The sequence below is a fragment of the Periophthalmus magnuspinnatus genome, chromosome 1 (assembly GCF_009829125.3).
Source record: "Periophthalmus magnuspinnatus isolate fPerMag1 chromosome 1, fPerMag1.2.pri, whole genome shotgun sequence".
In the NCBI taxonomy this organism is placed as follows: domain Eukaryota; kingdom Metazoa; phylum Chordata; class Actinopteri; order Gobiiformes; family Gobiidae; genus Periophthalmus; species Periophthalmus magnuspinnatus.
In genome coordinates, this window is record NC_047126.1 from 34,154,774 (window position 1) to 34,179,693 (window position 24,920).

Sequence of the window (24,920 nt, forward strand, 5' to 3'; positions counted from 1 at the left end):
TGTCTAAGGAGAGTGTGGCTCTCGTTGGGCTCTCCCTGTATAAATAAAAATGTGTTTAACTCTGTTGTGTTTGGGACTTTCAGAGGAGGTGTGGACCATGACATCAAACAATGCCAAAACTGCTCCCAAACTTTTGCCTGCTCACATCTCACAGAAGCACCAAGTACAGCACGCGTTCTGCTCATTTTGATAAAAGTAACAGGTGAGAGAGTGGAGGGAGCAGGTTAGGCCGGTACTGCGACTGTCTGGGCGGTTTCACCCAGTTAACCTGTCTGGGAGGAGCTGCTAACTCTGTCCCTGCGTTAAACCCGGTCCCACACAGAGAGACGGGGACAGCTCCAAGAGACAACAGCAGAACAGAGGACAGATCTGAGTGGGATCTCTGTGGCCCACTGCAACCACCAGGATGCTTAAGAAAAACAAGGAGAGTACCCTCAAGATGTCGGGGAAGATCAGCAAGTGAGTTTAGTCTGATCCTTTGAGTGTGTGTGTGTGTGCGCGCGGTGACACTGAATCCCTCTGCTTTCACCTCTTCTTCTCCTGCTGATAACTGTGTCATGTTTCTCGGTCTGAATGAGCGTCCTCTTTCCCTCCCTGTGCCTGGAGGAGCTCGAGTTTGAGATTGTGTTAAGTCAAACGAGCAAATGGCAGGTGCAGTGATGTAAAAATACTTTTAAATCCCGTGTGTGTGAAAGAGTGTGTTGGGAAGTCATTTTAGAGAGTTTGAGATTTACTCTGTAAACACTAGACCAAGGTTCATGTGAAAGTATTTCATATCGTTTGTGTCCAAAAGGTTAGGGTTAGGTTACAACACAGTAATGACACAGGTATAAGAAATGTGTTGAATGATAATAATGGACAAAATTAAGTGATATAATCTATAAACTCTATTTCATGTTAACCTTTGGCTTTCATATCATGAAAATAGAGAGATAATATAGAGATTGTACCGTATGTGTCCCTTAATGTGGTGAAAGTTACAAGGACTTTATGAAAGAACATTCCGCTGGACTCTTCCTCCTCCTCCTGCTCTGCTTGGTGTTGCTGGTGCATGCCATATGGTTGTCATAGTAACTGAGTGTCCTGTAGGGTGACCTCGCCCTGGCCCTGCCCCTGCCAGTTTCTTTCCACCATGTGGGCGTTGTTCGTGACACCTTAAACGTCACAGCTGGACTCTGATGTAACTTTGACCATAGATATTTTATAATGTCCCTTTGAAATAGATCTGTTACGGGCTCATGAGTGGACAGGTCAGTGTTGTGGCACCGAGTCTGTGAAATCATCTTTATATGAACCACAGAAAGTTGAATGAAATGCTTTGCAGTTTACATATCTTCACACATACCACAGATGTTTCAGGACACCCCAAGCTTCTTCACATTTACATACGAATACAGTGCTCTGTTCACAGTTTATGAATGATTAGAGTTAATGCCTCTTCACAAAAGCTGCTCGGGCCTGAGTGAGCACAAACAGGCTTGGCTCTGTGCAGGGCAGAAACCAAAACGCAGCATTGTGGTGCTGTTCACTGTGGCGCATTTCTTTGCTGTTCTGTGGATCAGTCTTTTTCTGCTGTTTTATCTTTGGATCCAGCAGCAGTGAGGACTTTTGATAAGATGTGCACGTCTGTCGCCAGTACAGCCCTGAAAAACCTCAGTCACCTCATCTTTGGTCAAAACACTTCATTTGTGTAAAAACATGTTCCACACTGCTCTAACTTATGTAAAAGTACACATGAAGTAGCAACTGTAAAAGAAATTCAAAAAGATAGTTTCATGGGATAACTCTGGGATATAATAACTACACTTTATCTCTGGGATATAATAACTACACTTTAATTAACTCTGGGATATAATAACTACATTTTAACTAACTACATTTATCCTAGAAGGGATATAATAACTACACTTTAATTAGTCTTAATAAGACATGAAAATAACTTACTTCATAACAAGCACTTTATTTTTGATTGATCCAGTCTTAATAATTACATAAAAATGCCCTAACTCCTAATCACTTGAGGGTCGTCGTTGATTATGAATTAAGTCTTTGTTCGTGCTTTACAAAGGCTGTCAATCGTATAGTTATTATAAAGTGTTACCAAAGTATTAAGCGCTTTTGTTAAGTCTAAAAGTAAAAAAAAAAGTTGGTATCCTGAGAAGGAATGTGAGACATGAAAGACTGCGTGAAGGGCTCTGTATTTCTTGGAGCTGATGTGGTGAAACCAGCTGAGCAAAACAGACGGGCGTTTTCTGTGTTTATCCTGAACTACTACGCATCCACAAATACCATTATGTTAAACAAAAAACTGAAACTCCCAAACACTTTTCACCTGAATCTACTGATACTTACTGTACAATGTGGGCTAAAAGTAAAGGAACATTTTAAAATCTAAACAAAAAATTGATGTGCAGTGGGTCGAATCGGGAGCATCACATTAAAACCATTTAAACTTGTCAGGATACTAAGAAAATAATTGATAGTCGATAGCGATTTCAAAGCACAACCCTCTTCTGTCGACGAGAGAACCAAAACCAAACTTTTACTTTCCTATTTGCAGAGGCAGAACCTAATGAAGTAAAAGCAGTAAAGTGTTGTACTAACTTAGAATTTTTTTCAGGTATCTATACTTTACTTAAGTATATTTTACAGTGTATACTTTTTACTTTTACTTCACTACATTTGAGAGCAGTATCTGTACTTTCTACTCCACTACATTTTTGAACTGGACTGAAAAGTAAAAGTACTTTTCATATGATTTGAGGGGTTATTTTTACCGTGTTTGTGGAATCATCCTGACTAAAGTTTTCAAGTTCAAGCTTTGGCTTTGAGCAAAAAAAACAACAACAACACAAAATTCAGAAGAAAAATGAAGAAATGTATTTGTATTGTTACTGTGACCAAAATATGTTTCATTTTTAATTAATATCACTACATTTAACACTTGTGTGAAATACTTTTTACTCTTAAAGTACATTTTTAACAGGCACTTTAAAGGGGACATATCATGCAAAATCAACTTTTTTGACCCTTAAATACCTTTTATTGTGTATTTTGGGTGTCTAGAAATGCAGAAAAGCTCAAATTAATCACTTAAGTAGATTTTTTCATGTGATACTTTTACTTTTACTTGAGTAACTTTTACCTTTTGTGTCTGTACTTTTACTCAAGTATTGAGTACTTGATCCACTGCTGGTATTTGTGTATTTCTATCATACTGTTGTTGTTCAAATGGAGTATCTAGTTCCGATACTAGTTTATGTATTGATCAGTATCTGGGTATCGATACTTTTGACAGCTCCAGAGTGAAGGTTGAGACACACCTAAATCATGCCTGAAATGCCATCCATTCCTCAGTGAGTGCTGCTGTCACTCCCTCCTTCACTATGTGCACATTTAGAGAGGGAGGCCAAACTATGTCTGCTGCAACAGTCAAGCAGCTACACCCACACCACAAACTTTAAAACTGTTGGAGCGTTGCTAGTGAGCATAGACAGTATATATAAATGTATACATACCTAACCTGCTAGTTGCTGTGTTCCAAATAGGAAGTGAGCATGGGTGCGCTTTCGGCTCCATCAACTCTAGTTCACTTTCTATTGAAAAAACGTCGCCCCTCTCTCTGTAACTGCTGCTGTCTGACTCATAATTTTGGTCTTAAATATTTGTATTAACCCACTCTACATGATCCTGGGGTTTTTATTTCACTAGTTTGTCTGTGACTCAAGATATGAACATTAATAATAGGGGCGTTACTCTCAACAGCCTTGCTCCGGATTGGCTCTTCGGTTGCTATGATACTCGTAGTTGGAATTCCAAATGTGGGACTTTGCTACAAATTGGCAGCTATAACTGCTAGCCTCGATGAGCTTCATGTGATTGGAGCTGATGCTGAGGGTAACGTCACACTCACTTAGTCCACTACTTTATATAGTCTATAGGAGTGTAACTAACAGTGTTTGTAGAGTGACTAATACAAGGTTTAAGTGACACTGATTCAGGCCCAAAGAGCAAATTCAGGTGTGAAAAAGCCAGAGCCCAAAATGACCACAGCAGGGCTTTAAAATGCTAACTAAAACAAGCATAACCAAAATCTTAACTAAAACAAGGATAGAAACTCAGTGAACATGTCATATAGTTTAAACAAGAAAAAAAAAACATTTTCACTGGGAAATAGCGCATTTGTGGTGTGAATTTACACAACCAGTCAAAAGTGGACACGCTCTCTCATTCAGTGTTTTTTTTTTTTTCATTATTTTTACTACTTTCTACCTTTTATATGCACACAGAAGACATTAAGTATTTGTAGTAATATATATGGACTTATGTAGGAAAGAAAAAAAGTTAAATTTTTTTTGACAAAGCAAAAGCAGGATACTATGAGTATTTGATTTTAAAATATTTATACTACACTTTGCTACACAATTCCATATATCTTGCTTCATATATCTGTATGTATATAAAATGTAGCAAGTAGTAAAAATAAAAGTGAATGAGAGGGCATGTCCAAACTTTTGACTGGTTGTGTACATCACAGCTTGAGTCTCTTGAGATGCTTCCAGGTGTATGCACAGACTTTAATGGTTTAGTCATTACAGGTGATTTTACTATACATATGGATAATTTGTTCAACAGAAACACTACAGAGCTCAGTGTACAAGTACATGTACAAAAACAGTTTATGCAGAGCAAATGAGAGGGATTTTTCAGAAGTTGCAGTAATAATTCTCGTGCCCTGTTTGCAACAGTAAACAGATTAACAAACCCTCCAGCTCTGCTGCCGTTAGAACTAATTTCCACATCTTAAGTGCGATGAGTTTGCAGTATTCTTTAATGACAAGGTTCAGGGCATAAAAAATTCCACCAATTCCACAATGCAAATAACACCCCTGCAGCCACCTAGACACTTAGAGCTGTCTCACTTTGCACATGTAACTGACAAAACCATCCAAGAGATCGTCACCAGTCTGAGTTCATCTACATGCTGCCTCCATGTGTTACCCACTATATTTATAAAGTCTGTGGTCAACAGTTTGCTATCACCTCTCACTTGCATAGTTAATATCTCACTTCAATCTGTAACATTCCCAAGAGATTTGAAAACTGTGGTTATCAAGCCTCTCCTAAAGAAGAGCAGTCTTGATGCAATGATATTCAACAATTACCGACCCATCTTAAATCTGCCTTTTTTTTTGGCAAAGTCCTCAAAAAAGTTGTTTACCAATAGCTTATTAACTTTCTCCAAATGAACAACTCCTTTGATATTTTCCAGTCAGGTTTTAGACCCCACCACCAGGTACCAGGAAGTACAAGCACATAAGACCTGTGCTCAGGTCTCTGCACTGGCTTCCTGTGGCTCAGAGAATAGACTTGTCAAGTCTCTCCATGGCCTAGCACCAAAGTACATAAGATAAGATAAGATAAGATAAGATATGCCTTTATTAGTCCCACAGTGGGGAAATTCCAGTATTGCACCGCACAGTTAAAGAACAGAAGAAAAATGGTAATGCAATAAAACAAGATAATAGATAAATAGTTTAAAATAATTTAAAAAATATACTTAAAAATAAACTAAAAATAGACTCTAATATAACATCTTCGTAAAGTGACTTAAGTATTGCACATAGGTATGGATGAATGACACATGTTCAGTGTTAACAGTGTTCATTGTACAGTCTGACAGCAGCAGGAAGGAAAGACCTGTGAAACCTCTCCTTCACACAGCAAGGGTGAATCAGTCTGTCACTGAAGCTGCTCTCCAGGGTAGACAGAGCGTCCTGCAGGGGGTGAGACTCATGGCTCAGCATACGGAACTAACATCTCCCACATGTTAGTTCCATATGAACCATCTCACACTCAGGACCTCAGGGGCCAGCCTCCTGCTGGTGTCCAGAGTGAGGACTGAACCAGGTCTAAACTAGGACTAAACAAGGGGAATCAATATTTGAGTTTTGTGCAGCTAAAATGTGACTCACCTCTACTTTGGCAATGTTTAAATCCAGGCTCAAAACGATTCTGTTTGGTTGTGAATATGATTGAAAGGTTTTTATTCTACCTCTTGTCTTTTAATGTTCATTTTATTATGATAATTTATGTTTTGATTTGCTTGTATTGTGATATAATGTCTTTCTTATTCTGTAAAGCTATTTGAATTACTTTGTGCACCAATTGTCCTACGCAAAGAAACGCTCCTTGATAAACGTCCCTTCCTAAAGGAATCTCTTACCTTTACCTTCATTTTAATGTCAATGAGGGCTTTAAGTGAGGACTCTACTGACTGTCTGTGTCATTTTGGTCTTAAAATATTTATTTATTAACCCATTTTACATTATCCTGTTTATATATATATATATATATATATATATATATATATATATATATATATATAAAATTGTCATGCTTTGTAGAACATTGTAACACTCAAGACACTTCCAGTCTGGTTTCTGTAAACATTACTTGATGGAAACAGCTTTGTTGAAAGTATCCACTGACATTATGATGTCTAGTCCTGTTCTAGTCCTGTTTGACCTGTCCTCAGCCTTCGATACTGTTGTCACACTGATCATCATGTCTTATTAAAAAGGCTGAGGGACTTGGTTGGTCTGTCAGGGTCAGTTCTGCAGTGGTTTGCAGTATTAATCTGGTCTGACCTTTAGTGTAGCAGTAAACCAAATCTGAGATACAAAAGCTGAACTCCTTAGTTGATTGCTTGGGGAAAATAAAACAATGGCTAAACAACAGCCTAACAGCTTAATGCAGAGGAAACCCAAACTTTGGTTATTGCCCCTGATGACCTCATTCCAGGGTTTAATCAGGACCTGAGTGATCTCAGAAACCTCGGCCATTATAGCATCACTTTAAACAGTTAACAAGGAACTGTTTCTTTCATGGGAGGAACATTTTGAAGCTTAGAAAAACTGTCACAAAACGATCTGGAGTTTATAAAACATGCCTTTGTTTTCTCACTTTTAAACTGTTGAAATAGCTTGTATAGTTTGTATTCCCAAAACTCTTCATTGACCTACCGTATACAATTTAAAATGTTGGTGCTAACTTTCAGAGCCTTGCATGGTCAGGTTGCTTCCTTTATGAGGTCTCTGATCCAGTCCAGGCCTCTGCCCACTCTCGCTCGTTGAGGTTTCTGCATGAGAATCTGCTCACGGTTCCTGACACTCGTTTTTGGACCAGAGGAGACCACTCCTTCCAGACTGTTGCTCCCAGGCTCTGAAGCGGCCTCCTGTTCTCCTCGTCTTCCCTGACATCTGTTGATGTCTTCACAAACCGACTCAAAATTTTTTTATTTGGTCAAGTGTTTTAAGGTGCAGTAGATTTTTAGAGGCTGTTATGACTGCCATATTGTTGTAATTGTGCGTTATTTTGTATGAGTTTTACTTTCTTATTGTGAAGCTCTTTGTGACTTCCTTGTCTGAACGGTGGATATATACATAACCTTTGCTTTGGTGGTATTCAGATTACAGTTACCTTCCTAAAATCTAAGGAATACATTCATAGTATTTGATCACACAATTTAGGCTTCAAACTGCACCGTATCAGTGAGAAAAATATAAGACTCTGCTCTTGTGGTGAAGCAGGTGAGATTTTTGCTTCTCCAGTTTGTGATATGGAATGCAGAACAAACAGTGAAACAAACATAAAGCTGTTTTTAATCCTATGTCACATCTTTACTCTATAATTTAAATGCAACTCCAACTAAATGCAAGTGCTCTCTCTCTGTTTCTCTTTCTTTGTCTCACTCTCTTCCTCTCACTCTGTCTCTCTGTGCAGGACCCAGGCCGGTGCCTTGGCCTTGTTGATCCAACAAATGCAGAAAAACGCCGACCAGGTGGAGAAGGACATCCTCCGGGCTGAAGACCTGCTGGCAGTGGTACGGCTTAAAAAAACACTGACATGGGTGGTTTTCAGATTCTAGATTGTGATGATGTCATACTGCCAGATGGGGGCGCAAGAGTCAGTTTTCCCTGTTGATTACATTGGACTTAACCATGAAAAACCAAAAGGTAAATTCAGAAATGTTGATCCTTATTATTTGTATTAGAGACTAGACCCAAGTCAAAACTTCTGCCTTTAAACAATATTAATTTTAGCTGCCCCCATCTGCGTTAAATATCTTTGGCCTGTAGAATGCGGTGACGTCATCTGTGTTAAATATCTTTGGCCTGTAAAACACAGTGACATCATCTGCGTTAAATATATGGGCCTGTAGAATGTGGCAACGTCATCTGCATTAAATACGACTGGCCTGTAGAACGTGGTGAGGTCACCTGCGTTAAATACAATTGCCCTGTAGAACGCAGTGATGTTGTCTGAAACGTCATTAGTTGATGTGACACTTTCCTCAGGACGACAAAAACGACAAACAAGAGCTGCCCCTGCAACACCAGGAGGAGATCTCAGACAGGCTGGGCGAGGCCGAGGGTCTGCTCAAGGACCTGTTCCTCGATGTGGACAAAGCCAAAAAGCTCCATCATCCACAGGCCAAAGACATCGAGAGCGAGTGAGATTTTACCCACTGCAAACACAATAATATTAGAGATTGAGCAATATTGGCTTGCTTAGAGTCCAGAAAAACACAATGGCTGATATTTTTGGGAAAATGAAAAGGTCTGATTATGATTTTTTCCGCAAAGTATAGTAAGTATAATTTAGTAAAAGAAAAAAATCTAATCTGTCAACTGGACAAAAAGGACAAAACCCAGAGCCACAAAAAATAATGTGGTCTACTCTATTCAGTCTAGTGGGTGCAGTGAGCATTACACTGATGAAACAAAACAGCCACTCACAGAGAATGAAAATACATAATAGAGAATGTACCAACACCATCAAGAGAGCAGCTCAGGACACCAATCTCATATCCATCTCCATCTCAAAGCCACTAAAGCCACTCCTTTGAAGACAGTGAGGTACAGATCTTAGCCAAAAAAAAATGAGTGGTTTGAGAGGGGAGTTAAAGAAGCAATTTTTGTTAGGAAAGACCATCCATTTTTGAACACAATGGCGGCCTTAAACATTATCTATCCCCCATCTCTAACTCCATCTTCAGACCTGAATCTAAACAAGGAAAAACAATAGGGCTAGCTAATAGCCTGTATGCTAATAGGAATGATAGCACCCATAGGGGTCTGAACGATTATGTTAACAATAGGTGTGTTAGCTTCAGTGTAGTTAGCTCCTCCCTTCAGATGGATATAAGGCAGTGTCCAGCAGTAATCTGATCAGAACTGAGAAAGGCTTGGACATGCAACCAAACATCTTCACTCCAAAACTTTTTGTCCAGTTACAGACTCTATATTTTTCTTTTACTATGGATCTTTTACTAGGGATTACACAGACAAAAACAGGATGTGCCTCAAACTCATCCATAGCCCTGTTTGTTCTACTTGAGAGCTGTGCCACTTTTTGTGCAGTTTCCTCTTTGCAGCCAAGCCATGTAATGCATATTCTTAAGGCAGTCAAATAAAACATTGGCTTGAGATTCAAGGCCGATACCCCATATGATAAAAAGGGCAAATACCGGCAAGAAATATCGACCAACAGATATATGAGTCTCCCTCTAAATATACTGTACACCATAGAGATATGAGTTTTTTCATGGCCGATGCCGATACCGACTGTTTAGAATCCAGAGGAGCTGTTTAGGTGGCCGATTAGCTCTGCTGATATTGTTGGGCCAATATATCAGAATCATATAGCAGAATTTAATTATTTCCCCCAAATTCTATTATTTTTTATAGTATATTTTATTTTTTATGGAGCAAATCAACCAAAACAAAATATGGACCTGTGCTGCAGATATCTATCACTAGTGCACCGTTTATAATAATTGTCTTTACTAATAATTTGAAGTAAACATTTGTTTTTGTTGTGTCATTCAGTGTGATCCTTCTCCATGAGCGCTGGCTGAAGGACTGTACGTTCTACAGAGACATATATGAGCAGATCGACGATGTGTCCCTTATGCCAAGGATTGACTGGGGACCTGTTTTTGCCCAGAAGCAGGTACGTGCTAATATATGTAGATATGTGTGTTCTAACCACAGACTGTATAAAGACATGGTCTGAGTGAGAGTGACGTCACCCACAGCTTTCGGCTCCAGTCAAATGAAGCTCATCGAGGCTAGCAGTTATAGGGGCCAATTTGGAGTCAAGTTCCATATTTGGAATACTGATCACGAGTATCATAGAGCCAATGCGGAGCCAGGCTGTTGAAGGTCACGACCCTTCCCGCCCACACCACTCGTTTAGCACGGAGCAGGCACTTAGCAATGCTGTCAATCAAACCTGTTGCTAACGCTAGCAGGAGCAACCTCAGGGAAAGAAGGTACCTAATTTGTCTGATATTAATGTTCGTATCTTTGTTTCAGGGACAAAATAGTAAACTATAAATACCAGGATCATGCAGAGCGGGTTAATACAAACATTTAAGACCAAAATGACGAGTCTGACAGCAGCAATTCCAGAGAGAGGAGCCACAGTTTTCCAATAGAACATGAATTGGAGCCAGAGTTGATGGAGCCAGACGTGCGCCCATGCTCTGTTTGGAACGTGATGGCTGTCTGAATGTGCGCGTGTCTGAATGTGGGCGCATCTAAATGTGGGCGCGTCTGGATGTGGGCATGTCTGAATGTGGGCGCGTCTGAATGACAGTTTCACCTCCATAAATCTACTCCAGGTACATGCTTGTTTCCTTTGTGTGATTCAGAAGCAGCTGGCTGACTCAGATCAGTACGGTCCCACCATGGCCGACCTGGAGAGGCAGATCGCAGCACATAACATTTTGCACAAAGAAGTGGAGGCTTACAGTTCCCAGCTCTGTGTCAGCTCCGCCGGCAGCAAGGTGAAAGCTCAAATCTATCACTGTGGTCATATGAACACACTTTTAATGTGGTTTTAGTATTATAATGTCCAGGAAGAGCTGATGTATTCTTGTTTGCAGGAGTCATACACAGCCTTCAAGAAACAATACAACAACATACTGGTAAGATATTATGTATTTTTATATTTATTTCATTTGAGATTAAAATATTATTTAAAAAGTGTATAGTTCTTGACTTCAATCTATGTTCCTACTCTCACAGTCCTGGTTTAATCCTGGTTCAGTGCTGGTCTAGCCCTAGTTTAGTCCTGGTTTAATCTTGGTTAAATCCTGGCCTGGTTTAGTCCTGATTTAATATTGGTTTAATCCTGGTTTAGTCCTGGTTTAATCTCAGTTTAGTCCTGTTTTAGTGCTGGTTTAGTCCTGGTTTAATTTTGGTTTAGTCTTGCTTTAGTCCTGGTTTAGTCCCGGTTTAGATCTACGTTCCAACCCTCACCTATTCTCATGAGCTTTGGGTAATGACTGAACAAGTGGATACAAGTGGTGGATACAATCAGTCCAAATGCGTTTTCCTGGTGAGGTGTCCCGAGGAAGACCCAGGACATGCTGGAAGGGACTATGTCTCTCAGCTGGCCTGGGAACACCTCGAGGAGCTGGTGTGTGGAGTGAGAAGAAAATGACTAGATAAAAGTTTTCTGTGTTCAATGTGTCCAGTCTAATGAAATATGGACCAAGTATAAATGAAAATAACCATCTCCTTCTATCATCTACTGATGTAATGTCATGTGTGTCACAGGACAACTCAAAGTGGCGCCGGCATTACCTGACCAGCCTGTACGAGTACATGCAAGGCTGCAACAAAGAGCTCACCTTCCTCCAAGAGGAACAGGACAAGATCAAGAAGCAGGACTGGAGTGAACGCATGGTCGACCCCCCCGACGTGCGGCGCCAGTATGAGGTCAGAGCGTCCTCCACACACACATCTTAGATTACTGCGTAGTGTACTGCATAGCGTACTGTGTAGTGTACTGCGTAGCGTACTGCGTAGCATACTGCATACTGGTAGTAAATATATGTGTTGTCCAGATTAAAGTGGGACAGACTCATGTCCCAGTGTTCGCTCTGTCTCATTTTGAGGAACATATTTTATCTGTTAGAGATTGTAGTCAGTAAGTAAAATTACAGATACAGAGGTAAGAAGTTACTCAACTAAAAGTAAAAGTATCACAGAAGAAAATTTACTTAAGTTAAAGTACCCGTTAAGAATGTACTTAAAGAATAAAAATTTAAAGTATTTCACAGAAGTGTTATTTTCTTTAAATGTAAATGTAGTGATATTGATAAAAAAAATTAGACATATTTTGGTCACAGTAACACTCACTTCATTTTTCTTCTGAATTTTGTGTATTTATTTTTGTTTTGCTCAAAGCCAAAGGTTGAACTGGAAAACTTTAGTCACGATGTTTCCAGAAACATGGTAAAAATAACATAGAATAGAATAGAATGCATTTATTGTCACTGTACACATGTACAACACCATACACATGCACAGCAAGATTAAAAACAACCCTCCAATACAGACAGACATGGGACACTTACAACACAATATAACTAAAATAGCTAGTGCCAGACATTCAATACCCCAGACTACAACTCTCAACAAAATTTACAAAGTAAATACTGCAGAGTCACATACTGCACTGAACAAGTATTATAGCACTATATTAGCTATTGCACTGTGATAAATATTGCACTGTTAAATATTGCACTACATTAAATATTGCACTGTATTAAATATTGCACTCAGTCAGACATATTGCACTGTATTAAATATTGCACTCAATCAAACTTATTGCACTCAATAAAAGTATTGCACTATATTAAATATTGCACAAGTCAGAGGTCAGTGCATATGTGAATTCAACAAGGTTATGGCACTCGGGGAAAAAACTTTTTTTTGAGTCTGGTGGTCCTTGCTTTAATGGACCTGTAGCGCCTTCCCGAGGGCAGCAGGTGAAACAAATCGAAGCCAGGGTGGGAGCTGTCCTTAATAATGTTTTTGGCCCTGCTGAGGCAGCGGGAGGTGTAAATATCCATCAGGGAGGGGAGAGGGCAGCCGATGATCTTTTGGGCTGTCTTGACCACCCTCTGAAGCCTCTTCCTGTTCGCCATGGTACAGCTGCCATACTAGAATGTAATACAGTATGTCAGCAGGCTCTCAGTAGACGCACGATAGAACGTGAGCAGCAGGCTGGGGTCCAAATCATATTTCCTGAGCACCCTCAGGAAGTGTAGTCGCTGCTGAGCCTTCTTGGTGATAGCTATTATGTTCTCAGTCCAGGATATGTTTTCTGAGATGAGAACACCAAGAAACCAGAAAGTGTGGACCCTCTCCACACACTTGCCATTGATGTAGAGGGGAGCGAGGTCTGTGCTGTGCCTCCTGAAGTTGATGATGATTGAACCCCTCAAATCATATGAAAAGTACTTTTACTTTTCAGTGGAGTTCAAAAATGTGGAGTAGGAAGTACAGATACTGCTCTCAAATGTAGCAAAGTAAAAGTAAAAAGTATCCACTGTAAAATGTACTTAAGTAAAGAACAGATACCTAAAAATTCTACTTGCATCCTTTACTACTTTTACTTTGTGATCTTCCTTCACTACTGTAGACGACAGTGTGTTTGTGTGTGTGTTTGTGGTGGTGAGAACACGGAGCAGTTATTAATAAAAATCTCTGATTCTTCCTCTTCATCAGAACTTCAAAAACAACAGTCTGCTATCGCATGAGACTGAGGTGAACAAGCTTCAAGATGAAGGAGACCGACTTGTTGAGTTGAAGCATCCTGCCAGTGCCACCATCACGGTACAGTCCCCCAACATCACAGTTTGCCAATGCCACACGCCTTCAATGCCACACGCATTCAACACCTCCAACACTACACACCTCCAATGCCACACAACTCCAACACAACACGCCTCCAGCGCCACACACCTCCAATGCCTCCAGCGCCTCCAGCGCCACACATCCAGTACAACACCACACATTTACATGAATGTGTGTGAAAACGTGTGTGTTTGTTTTTAGGCACAGAGAGATGCTGTACGTAACGAGTGGCAGCAGTTCCTCAACCTCTGCATCTGCCAAGAAACACATCTGGACAATGTGGAAGAGTACAAGAAGGTACCATTTATGATCTAAAGCAGTTGCACAGTCAGTAAATGTCGGTCTCGAGTAAAACAACCTTTTCCTCTCATGTTCAAAAGAGAACTAAAGTTCTGATAACTTACTTGATCAAATATTCAAGCAATATTATAGTGTGTGTTGACATTCCCATGCAAAGATGGCCTGTTTATGCATATACAGCAGGTTTTATACACAAGCTATGGAGGAGGCTTCTATGGTTTAGACTCAGCACCTCTTCGTTGATGCACAGACCAATCAGACTGCGGGGAGCATCCTTCTGGAGTCTTGTCTGGGAAACACGACCTCGTCCCTATCAGTAGTTCTTGTCCTACTTATTAGTTTGTTTGTTCTTAGACTGGAATGTCATGTACTTGTCTTGACATATATCTGCGAATCTCACAGCTGTGGTCACAATCCTTATCTTCGCATGACCTCAAAAATGTGAAAACACACAAGCACAGGTATTTATCCTACAGTAAACAGTCTGTGCTACAAGGTTAAGTATAGTAGCTATGTCCATTTATATATGCTAGCAGGTTAGCTATGTCCATTTACATATACAGTCAATTCTAGCAGGTTAGCTATGCCCATTTATATATACAGTCTGTGCTAGCAGGTTAGCTATGACAATTTTTATATACAGTCTATGTCACTTATGTCAGTTTATAAGTCCATCCATCCATCCATTTTCTTCTGCTTATCCGGGACCGGGTCACGGGGGCAGCAGTCTAAGCAGGGACTCCCAGATTTCCCTCACCCCGGACATGTCCTCCAGCTCCTCTGGTGGGACCCCAAGGCGTTCCCAGGCTAGCCGAGAAACAGTTCCTCCAGCGTGTCCTGGGTCTTCCCCAGGGACCCTCACGATGCGCTTGGGCCTGCCAGGTCTATCCGGCTTCCTCCTCCACCAGCGGATCCAACTCACGACCAGGTGGTGATCAGCTCAGCCCCTCTCTTCACCCGAGAGTCCAACAAACACGACCGGAGATCAGATGACACAACGACAAAGTCGATCATCGACCTCTGACCTAGGGTGTCCTGGTGCCACGTGCACTGATCACCCAATCCCAATCACCAATCACCTCCAAGTGTCACTGTCATTACCCCCATGGGCATTGAAGTCCCCCAGGAGAGCAACGGAGTCCCCGATTGGTGCACTGTCTAGAGCCCCTCCCAGGGACTCCAAGAAGGCTGGGTACTCTGCACTGCTGTTTGGCCCGTAGGCCAACACAACAGAGAGAGACCTGTCCCCGACCCAAAGGCACAGGGGCACGACCCTCTCGTTCACCGGGCTGAACTCCAACACGTGGCTGAGCAGCTGTGGGGCAATGAGCAAGCCCACACCATCTCGCCGCCACTCCCCTGCGGGCAGCGCCAGGGAAATGGAGAGTCCAGCCCTTCTCAAGGAGTTGGGTTCCAGACCCCAAGCTGTGCGTGGAGGTGAGGCTGACTATATCTAGCCGGTAACTTCCCACACAAGCTCAGGCTCCTTCTCCCCCAGCGAGGTGACATTCCATATCCCCAGAGCTGGTCTCGATGTCTGGAGATCCGGTCGTCGAGGCCCCCGCCTTCGACTGCCATCTAGATCTCTCTGCACCCGCCCCTCATGGCTTCTCCCTCAGGTGGTGGGTCCACGGGAGGATGGCCCCACGTCGCTCCTTCGGGCTGGGCCCGGCCGGGCCCCGTAGGGAAAGGCCCGGCCACCAGGCGCTCGGTGCCAAGCACACACCCCAGGCCTGGCTGCATGGTGGGGCCCAGGTAACGCCAGTCCGGGTAACATAATAGGCCTTGTTGTATTATGCCTCATGCGGGGCTTCTTAGTCTGACCCATCTCCCAGGACCTGTTTGCCATGGGTTGCCCTATCAGGGGCATGAAGCCCCCGACAACATAGCTCCCAGGATCATTCGGGTGCTCAAATCCCTCCACCACACTAAGGTGGCGGTTCAGGTGGCGGTTCAGGTGGCGGTTCAGGTGGCGGTGTTTTTATAAGTGCTCATAAAATTATTGTCTAAAAAAAAATCACGAACCAAGACTAAACCCAGGAAAACAAGGAAATGGCTTTAAGCAAGAACAAAAAGGGCTTCCCAGAACTGAAACAGGAGTAGCCTTGAGAACAAGCTGATATAATCTGAACAGTGGAAGGCAACGAAGCAGACAGGAACTGAAGTCTATGTTTGTCTACATTAAAATAAAACAAATTATTTGAGTGAAAAATTGTTCTGCTCAAATCACCTTTTGTCCAGTTGGGACAATAGATTTTTTTAACTGACTTTGGCTCATACCTCAATGATTTCACAGATATTCTTGTCTAATTATGTGACTGTGCACTTTCAGTACCACATGGACTGTGACCAGCTCTCCGAAACCCTGACCAAACTCAACAGCAGCTTGGATCCAAAAGCCATCTCCAAAAGAAGCAACTATGAGACTCTGATGCAGCTGGAGGTAAAGACACTCCTGTAACACAAATTTTAATGCAATGGCAGCTTTTATAGGACACAAACCGAACAGCAGTCTGGTTTGTATGTTTACGCAGGGGCTTTCACTGACCATAAAAAGTGAAATGTAAATATAACACATATGAAATGTATCCATCCATTTTCTTCCACTTATCTGGGGCTGGGTCACGGGGGCAGCTAAACAGAGACTCCCAGACTTCCATCACCCCCAGACACATCCTCCAGCTTCTCCAGTGGGACCCCAAAGTTTTTCCAGGCCAGCTGAGAGACATAGTCCCTCCAGCGTGTCCTCGGACTTCCCCAGGGCCTCCTCTAGGTGGGACATGCCCGGAACACCTCCCATATGAAATACAAACATGATCAAAAATGATGTTACACGTGCCTTATGGGAAGTAACTGAACACGTACTGAGAAAACATAATCAGAATACTCATTTTGAGTAACTATATTCTGGGACAGTTACTCTTTCGTTTGGTGGTATTCAGATTACATTTACTTTCTAAATTAAAAGCAATACATGGCGAAACTTCCTTGTGTAAATATAATGCAACTTGATGTAAATGTATTCTAAGTATTGAGTACTGCAGTGATTGTGATTATTGTAACTAAATAAATTTTCAAAGTATTCATCCCATCACTGCTTATGGCTATTTCCAGTTTCCATGTTGATATTGAGACCTGTGGAAACATCACAGAACATTGCTGTTGCTTGTGGAAATGTTATATTATATGCTATAGGTGATTTTACAGAGTGTCCATAAGCCAGTTGCTCACTCTGTCCTGTGTGCTGTCTGTGTGAAGGGAGAGGAGAAGGATGTGCAGAACAGCGAGCAGCTCCTGGCCGACCTAAGGAGACGCAGCACCAGCATCGCTCCCCTGAAACTTCGCCGTGGCACGTCCTCCCGCCCTGTCACCGTGGAGTCACTGTGTGACTGGGACTCTGAAAACGTAAGGCGCATCGTGCAGTCCCGCATTCTACCGACCTGAAATCATGTTTATCTTTTAATGCATAGACATATAGCAGCAAATTTTAATATAACATTTAAACCATAGACTATCTAAAGAAGTGGATTGAGTGAGTGTGATGTCACCCACAGCATTCAGCTCCAGTCAAATGAAATCAAGGCTGGCAGTTATAGGGGCCAATTTGGAGCTGAAGGCAAATCTGAAACATACTGCACACATATGGCATCTTAATAATATACTTTCTCTTCAGGGTTCCCTCAACAGAGGTGAGAAATTCACGCTGAAGTCCATCAATGATGAGAAGTGGAGCATTATGTCACCTGGAGGAGCCACACAGACGGTTCCTGGAGTGTGCTTCCAGATCCCGCCTCCAGACCCAGAGGCCATTGACAAAGTGGACCTGTATGTATGGTACATTTTCACAGATACAACAAAGGCATGTGCTGAGGTTATGTTTTTAATAGACTGGGGGCTGAACTAGCAGACATCCAGAAGAAAAGAGCTGCAGTGGAGGCATCACTCAAGAACCACAAAAAAGAGGTTGACAGAGTTCAGCAATCTGGTCTGTGTTTATGTTCACTCATCTGGATTCACCTTTCAGATTTTATCAGGTTTTATCATGTTGTTTCTGTCTCAGCAGCTCCTGTGGCGTCTGCCACTGTCGACCCCAAAGCCCGTGCACTGGCTGATCAGCTGTCCAAACTGGACAGTGACTTGGCTAAAGCTGAAGCGGATTTACTGAACCGCCTCCGAACCCCTTTGGACCGGTCTGACCCCACCGGGGACCTGGCCAAAAAGCTGAGAGATCAGGAGGTAAGATATGTGGGCACAATGCTTGTGTCTAACCTGCTTTTTATTTTTAATCAATCTATTTAAAATAAAGATATTATTTTAAATCAAATATGAATGGTTTTAATAACAGATTTGAACTCATCTGGAATTCAGAAGAATTCAGTTACTACTTTTCACAGAGGTATTCATCTTTCTTTTCAGGAAGCGGCTAAGGCGTTGAAAGCTCTGGAGCAGCAGAGGCGAGCTGCTCAGGCCGATCTGCAGCCGCTGCTCTCAAGTGGAGCCTCGGCTTCACTGCCTCAACAACTGTCATCTTTTAACAACAAGCAGGACAATCTTGCAGGGCTTTCTGACCTCTATGCTAAAAAGTAGGCCTTTGTCATTGTCTTTATGTATACCAATGAATAGATCTTAAATATTACATAATAGTGAGAGGAATTCTATTTTTGTTTATAAGAGCAAACGCATCCCTAAACCTGGAGCGGCAGATTCAGAAAGTGGATGGCATCGTATCAAACTTGGAGAATAACCTAAGTGCAGATGGCCCCATTAGTGACGATCCAAATGCTGTCCAGAGGCGTGCTGAGGACATTCGGGTAAGGACGTAATGTTTTCTTCATGATACTGCAGTTTGTTCATTAAAAGTGTCTTTGAACATGTCACATCTACATCATTGTAAACAGAATCAGAAAAGAGCAGTGGCTGCAGCTGACGGAGACATGAAGAAGCTGAGCAAGGATCTGGAGCTTACTGAGCAGCTGTGCAGCTCTTTGCAGCAAAGCTACCAGGAATACTGCCCCGACATCCAACGCCAACGCACTGAAGTCAAGAAACTGCAGACCCGCTACACCAATGTGGGCAACCAGCTCAACGAGAGGCAAGTGTCCATGACTTCACCCTTACTGTTCTAGTTACTTCTTAACAGCTGATGAATTTAAAACCCATCACTGGATAAAATGTATTTATAAAATGTATTTATAAGGGACTACAATGACAGACTGACCCAATATCTCACCTGTCTGTTGAACTTTGATACATTTTAATCCAAGATCTTATGATTGTCTACGTCTCAAAACTGGCTACAGTAGAACTGAAATGGGGAAAATAAGTTTTTGGTTATTTTACTTACAAAAAAATTGAACACATTTGAAGGACACACCAGACCCTGTTTTTAATGTTTTAAATGGACCTATGCAATTACTTGGTGTTTTTGTTTATTTTTGTCTGGTGCTCTCATTGGTTTCTCTCTGCTGAAAATAAAGATACATAAAATGAAACTGAATAAACTTTGTAAATTACAGAGAGAACATTTTGCAAGAAGTTGGCACCAAGAACCAAGAATTTCAAAGCACTTCCAAATCACTCAACTCTTTTCTGGACAACATGCCAACCAACCAGATCAGCCCCTATGATGACCTGTCCCAAATCAGTATGAAGCAGAACTCTCAGGAGGTAGAAGGACTCTCCATACAGGGTCAGAGTGGTGCACAGTGGAGAACTTATACCAATCTTATGATATGATTCCAGAGAGTTATGGATGACCTGAAGAGGAAACGTGATGATCTGGACCGGCTGTCTGATCTGTCCATGGACCTACAGAATCTGCTCAATGTAATATCATCACATCAATGTGCAGTATTCACAAATAAAACTATTCACCTTATTCCGGAAGTTGCCTTGGGTGCCGCCATCATCATTCGGGTTATGTTATTTTGCATGGGGCTGCAGATCTTGACAGCAAATAAGTTCTATAGGGACTCAAGAGCCATTTTCAAACCTCCAGAGAATCGCTGCAGTGTTTACTTTTGCAGATAAACATTGAACATCTGACACAAATCAACATTACTTTATGTAATATTTTAGCAGTGAAAATTTTCCCAAATTCTCCATTGAAAGGAAGGGGATTTCCACAGAAGTGCCACCACAAAGAAAGAGCAGTTTAGTCGCATTTATGGAAAAGTGGGCGGGGCTGAATAAGGTCAATAAGAAAATATTCATAATTTTGATACCGGGAGGAGGCCTCAGGGAAGACCCAGGACACACTGGAGGGACTATGTCTCTCCATTGGACTGGGAACACCTTGGGATGTCAGGGGAAGTGTCTGGGGTAAGGGAAGTCTGGGAGACTGTGCTTAGACTGCTGCCTCTGCGACCCGGCACCGGACAAGGGGAATAAGATGGATGGATAATTTCAATTATGAATTAATCCTTTTTGTTTTGCAGGATTATGAGACCAATGTTGATAAATACAATGGGACTCTGGAGGACTCTGGCATCTCAGTCGCTAAGCAACCATACGTGCCAACTCTTTCTAGTGCCATTGAAAAAGAGGTAAGACTTTATTTCAACATATGAAACACAAAAATAATCAAAACTAGACTAGACTAAAATAAACTAAACTGCTGTATATCCTGTAACAGGAAAAGAGTCTGATCAACCGTTATTCTGAGGCCACTGCTGAGAACACACAGCGGCAGAAACAGATGGGTCTGGCCAAGAATCTGGTTGTACAAGTAAGAGGAGGGCGGTTTGTTTGTTTGTTGTGCCATGAAACATGTGCAGACCTAAAATTGTGTTATTCTCCACAGAATGAAGAAAAAGTTCAAATGGTCGCCCAGCAACAAGTCCAGCTGGAAAATCAGCAAAAAAGTGTGTTTGAATTGAGCAATTTGAAGAAAGAGCTAGATGAGGAGAGGGAGAGAAACCAGCACGCTGAGACCAATTTAAAAACCTTCAAAGAGAGGATGTTGTCCCTGCAAAGCCGCAGAGGTGTAGAGCGTGTTGAGGAAAAAGAAGTGCTGCAGTATTACCGCGATCCAAAACTTGAAACTGATCTAATGGATCTCCAAAAGATCCTACACGAAGAGACCCTCAAACGTACCACTACCCAGAGTGACATTGAGCTGACTAACAGTAGGATTACTATAGTTGAGGACAACATCAAGAACGCGCCACGCAAACTGGTGACAAAAGAGGTGACAGAATTTGAGAGAGATCCCCAGCTTGACATAGAGGCTGCCAAAATGAGGAATGAGATTTCAAAGATGAGGGATGAAATTCGGGTGAGGGATGGCGAACATGTTCAGGCCAGAACCGAGATAACAATTTTACAGCAAAAGAGGCCACCCATTAAGGAAAGAGTGGTCAAGAAGGAAGTGGTTAAAGTGGAGCAGGATCCAGAAATGATCAAGTCTGTCAAGACCTTCCAGACCGAGCTCTCCGATGAGAGCAACAGGATTACAATGCTCAATGATCAGATCTTTCAAACAAGGAGCATGATCAACAGCCTTGAGAGGCTCATCCCCAACATCCAACCCAAGATCATCAAAAAGGAGGTCAAGAAGGTTGAACAGGACCCAGAACTTATAACTGAATCAGAAAAGATTCGGGTAAACCTAGAAAATGAGAGAGGCGAAAATAGCGCTTTGTCCAGAGAGGTAACAGAGCTGCAGAGTCGCTACAGAGAAGTTCAGCTCTTTAAACCCAGAATTGAGGTGAAGGAGATAGTAAACGAGATCTACCACATTGATCCAAGCACCGAGATGGAGATAACACGTCTCAGGAAAGACATACAGGAGTCTTCCAGGCAGCGTAGTGACCTGGACAGAGAAATCACCCAACTCACTTCAGAGCTCAATCACCTCCGCTCTCAGAAGCCCAAAATAGAGCATAAGGAAGTTCTTCAAGAAGTGATCAAAGAGGAGCGCAGTCCTGAGAATGAGAGAGAAATACAAAGGCTAAACAGTCAGGTCAACAGCTTGTACAACACATACAGCTCCCTCCAAGACCAAGTGCTGCGGCTCAGGAGCGAGAGGGACGAATTGAAGATCGAAAAGTCTAAGATTGAAACTCAACTGGTGACGAAGGAAGTTGTTAAATATCAGAATGACCCGTTGCTTGAGAAAGAAGCTGATCGTTTGAGGAAGAATGTTCGAGAGGAAGCGCAGATGCGGCGCAACATCGAAGAGATGGTCTACGACTTGAAAAATAAATATATACTGCTTGAGCGTCAGAAGCCAGAAGAGAAGGTGGTAGTGCAAGAGGTCGTGCGTCTACAGAAAGACCCACGTCAAATGCATGAGCATGACCGCCTCAGTAGGAATTTGGATGAGGAAATCCAGACGCGCCGTCAGATAGATCTCGAAATTCAGCAGCTGAGAACAAGGCTAGCGGACAAAGAGAGGATGCTCAGAGACAGTGACGAGCGCCAAAAAAGGATTCAGGCCGAGTCTGAGTTGCGAGACATCAGACTGCGCATTACACAGCTGGAAAATGCCCCTCCTCCTGTTGAAGAGAGCATTGTGGTGGAGGAAGTTCTGAAGGTTGAGAGGGACCCCAAATTGGAGAGGATGACAAACGGTTTACGAGCTGACATGGACAAGGAAACCAGTAACATCCTGCGCATCCAAAGGGAGATCCGTAACCTTACAGTGAAGCTGGAGATTTTACAGAGGGAGAAATCAGGTGAGAAGACAGTGTACAAAGAGGTGGTGCGTGTGGAAAAGGACCAGGTAGTGGAATCAGAGCGAGAACGCCTCCGGGAACAAGTAACACAGCAGAGATTCGCCAGAGAGGATGTGGAAGATGAACTGAGACGGCTGAATGACAAGATCAACCTACTGATGAGCAGCAAGAGCAGCACCTCCAGGGAGGAGACAACACTAACTCTGAACAAAGACGCCCTGCAGAGAGAGAGAGACGACCTCATCCGTGAGCTGAGGACCCTGGAAACCAAGAGCCAAGACGTAAGCTTTTCTTTCCAGCAGCAAAGCAAACTCATGAGTGAGAGAACACAGATGTCACGGCAGAAGAGTCTCAAGATGGAATCTGATGTCCAGCGACTGGAGAGAGATATCCTCAATGAGAAAGACAAGATTCATTCAAAGGACAGTATCATCCGAGAGCTTACAGTCAGCATACAAAAGGAAGACCACTCAGAGACCAGAACCAAAGAAACAAATGTTTCCACAAAGATCACCATTTTGGATCCAGAAACTGGCCGGGACATGTCTCCTTATGATGCATACTTGCAAGGACTCATAGATCGTCAACAATATACCCATCTGCAGCAGCTGGAGTGCGACTGGGAAGAGGTCACTTCAATGGGACCTGACGGCGAGACCACAATGCTGCAAGACTGCAAAAGCGGCAAGCAGTATTCCATAAAAGAAGCGTTGAGAGTGGGCCGATTGACAGACTACGACCTACAGAAGTACAAACAAGGGAAGCTGCCCATTTCTGAATTTGCGTTGCTTGTTGCAGGCGACAATAAACAATCTGCAGTCACTTTTCAAACGTCTTCAACTGTGAAGTCTGCTCCTCCTTCAGGTAAAGGACCGAGCCCGATTGCTGGAGTCATGGATACAACAACTGGCACTTGCTACACAGTACGCAGTGCCACCGCGCATAAAATGATAGACCTCATAACGGCTCAGAGGCTGCTGGAGGCTCAGGCGGCCACAGGGGGCATTATAGATATCACCACTCAAGACAGATGCACAGTTCACAAGGCATTGTCCAGAGGCCTCATTGATGATAGTCAAACTCAGAGGCTGCTCAATGCACAAAAGGCCTTTTCGGGAGTGGAGGATCCTTTGACCAAAGAGGTTTTGTCCATTGGAGAAGCTATCCAAAAAGGCTGGATGCCAAAGGATACGGCCATACGTTACATGGAGGTACAGCACCTGACAGGAGGCCTGGTCAATCCCAGAAACAGCAGCAGAGTGAGCATAATGGATGCCATTGGGGCCAAAATGATTGACAGCACTCTGCTGAGAGAACTGCAGTCAGAATCTGCTTACACTAAAGATATCACTGACCCACTCACGAAGGAGAAGATTAACTACAAGCAAGCTCTTGAACGCTGCAAGAGAGACCCACAGTCAGGCTTAGTCATGCTGCCTGCATCGTCCAAAGAACAGAGCTACTCCTCAACGTACACATCTAAATACGCACGGTTCTAGACATGTTTACAGAACAAATGCTTGTGATTCACTGCTACTACTTATTTTGTCATGTTATCTTAGACTAATGAAATTGTATATTATAACTCAGGAAACTACTGCTGGGCCCTTTTGTTTACTTAAAATGTTGGGCAGTTGTTTGTTTTAATTTAAAAAATGAAAATGCATGTCAAATGTATTGTTTTTTGTGAAGGGTCCTGGGACGTGGTGCAATGGCATTTACAGATATGATTTGTGTTTGTATTATTCATGGGTTTTATCTTTGACATTTTAACTGATATTCGATGAAGGTATGAATAACAATAAATCTAAATTATGCTGACAATGTGTCTTTTTGAAGTCTCCTGGACTCTCTCTCTCTGTGTCTGTGTGTGTGTGTGTGGGGGGGGGGGGGGCTGCATATTTAGGCTCAGACTGAAAACACTCTGTTCCACCTTGGGATGTGTTAATACAGGAAGTGCTCCACTGCGTTTTTAAACTTCACACACCTTCACTAGAATCATTTGGATCATTTCAGTCCTGGAGTTGCCAATCTCTACTGAACTAAAGGTAAAAGGACCTGTTGACTTGAAAACTACTACTTCATGACATCATAAGGTGGAACAGAGCATTTTGAGCTTTGGAGATGTAGACATACTAATAATAAAGTGTTACTCAAACATGTGTGAACAAAACGCAACTCCAGGTCTGTTTTTGAGGAGGTAACAGATGATAACATGGTTGCA

General features: G+C 42.4%; 1 protein-coding gene across 4 annotated transcripts; it reads left to right on the forward strand.

The window, feature by feature from the left end:
* The first annotated feature begins 215 nt into the window (after positions 1-215).
* Positions 216-24,520, forward strand: evpla (envoplakin a). 4 transcript variants are annotated; one of them, XM_055224459.1, is made up of 22 exons: positions 216-459; positions 7,786-7,885; positions 8,361-8,515; positions 9,894-10,017; positions 10,721-10,855; positions 10,955-10,996; positions 11,631-11,792; positions 13,590-13,697; positions 13,920-14,015; positions 16,351-16,461; positions 17,277-17,423; positions 17,692-17,843; positions 17,906-18,003; positions 18,079-18,254; positions 18,435-18,601; positions 18,691-18,829; positions 18,917-19,114; positions 19,539-19,685; positions 19,761-19,844; positions 20,456-20,563; positions 20,653-20,745; positions 20,821-24,520. In XM_055224459.1, exons 1-22 carry the CDS (start codon positions 407-409, stop codon positions 24,193-24,195), a joined length of 5,970 nt encoding a protein of 1,989 aa, XP_055080434.1. In that variant the 5' UTR covers positions 216-406; the 3' UTR covers positions 24,196-24,520. The 4 variants fall into 4 exon arrangements, with proteins under 4 accessions (XP_055080434.1, XP_055080432.1, XP_055080437.1 ...); XM_055224457.1 differs by having other exon boundaries at positions 18,917-19,110; positions 19,535-19,685; XM_055224462.1 differs by having other exon boundaries at positions 18,082-18,254.
* The last annotated feature ends 400 nt before the right edge of the window (positions 24,521-24,920 follow it).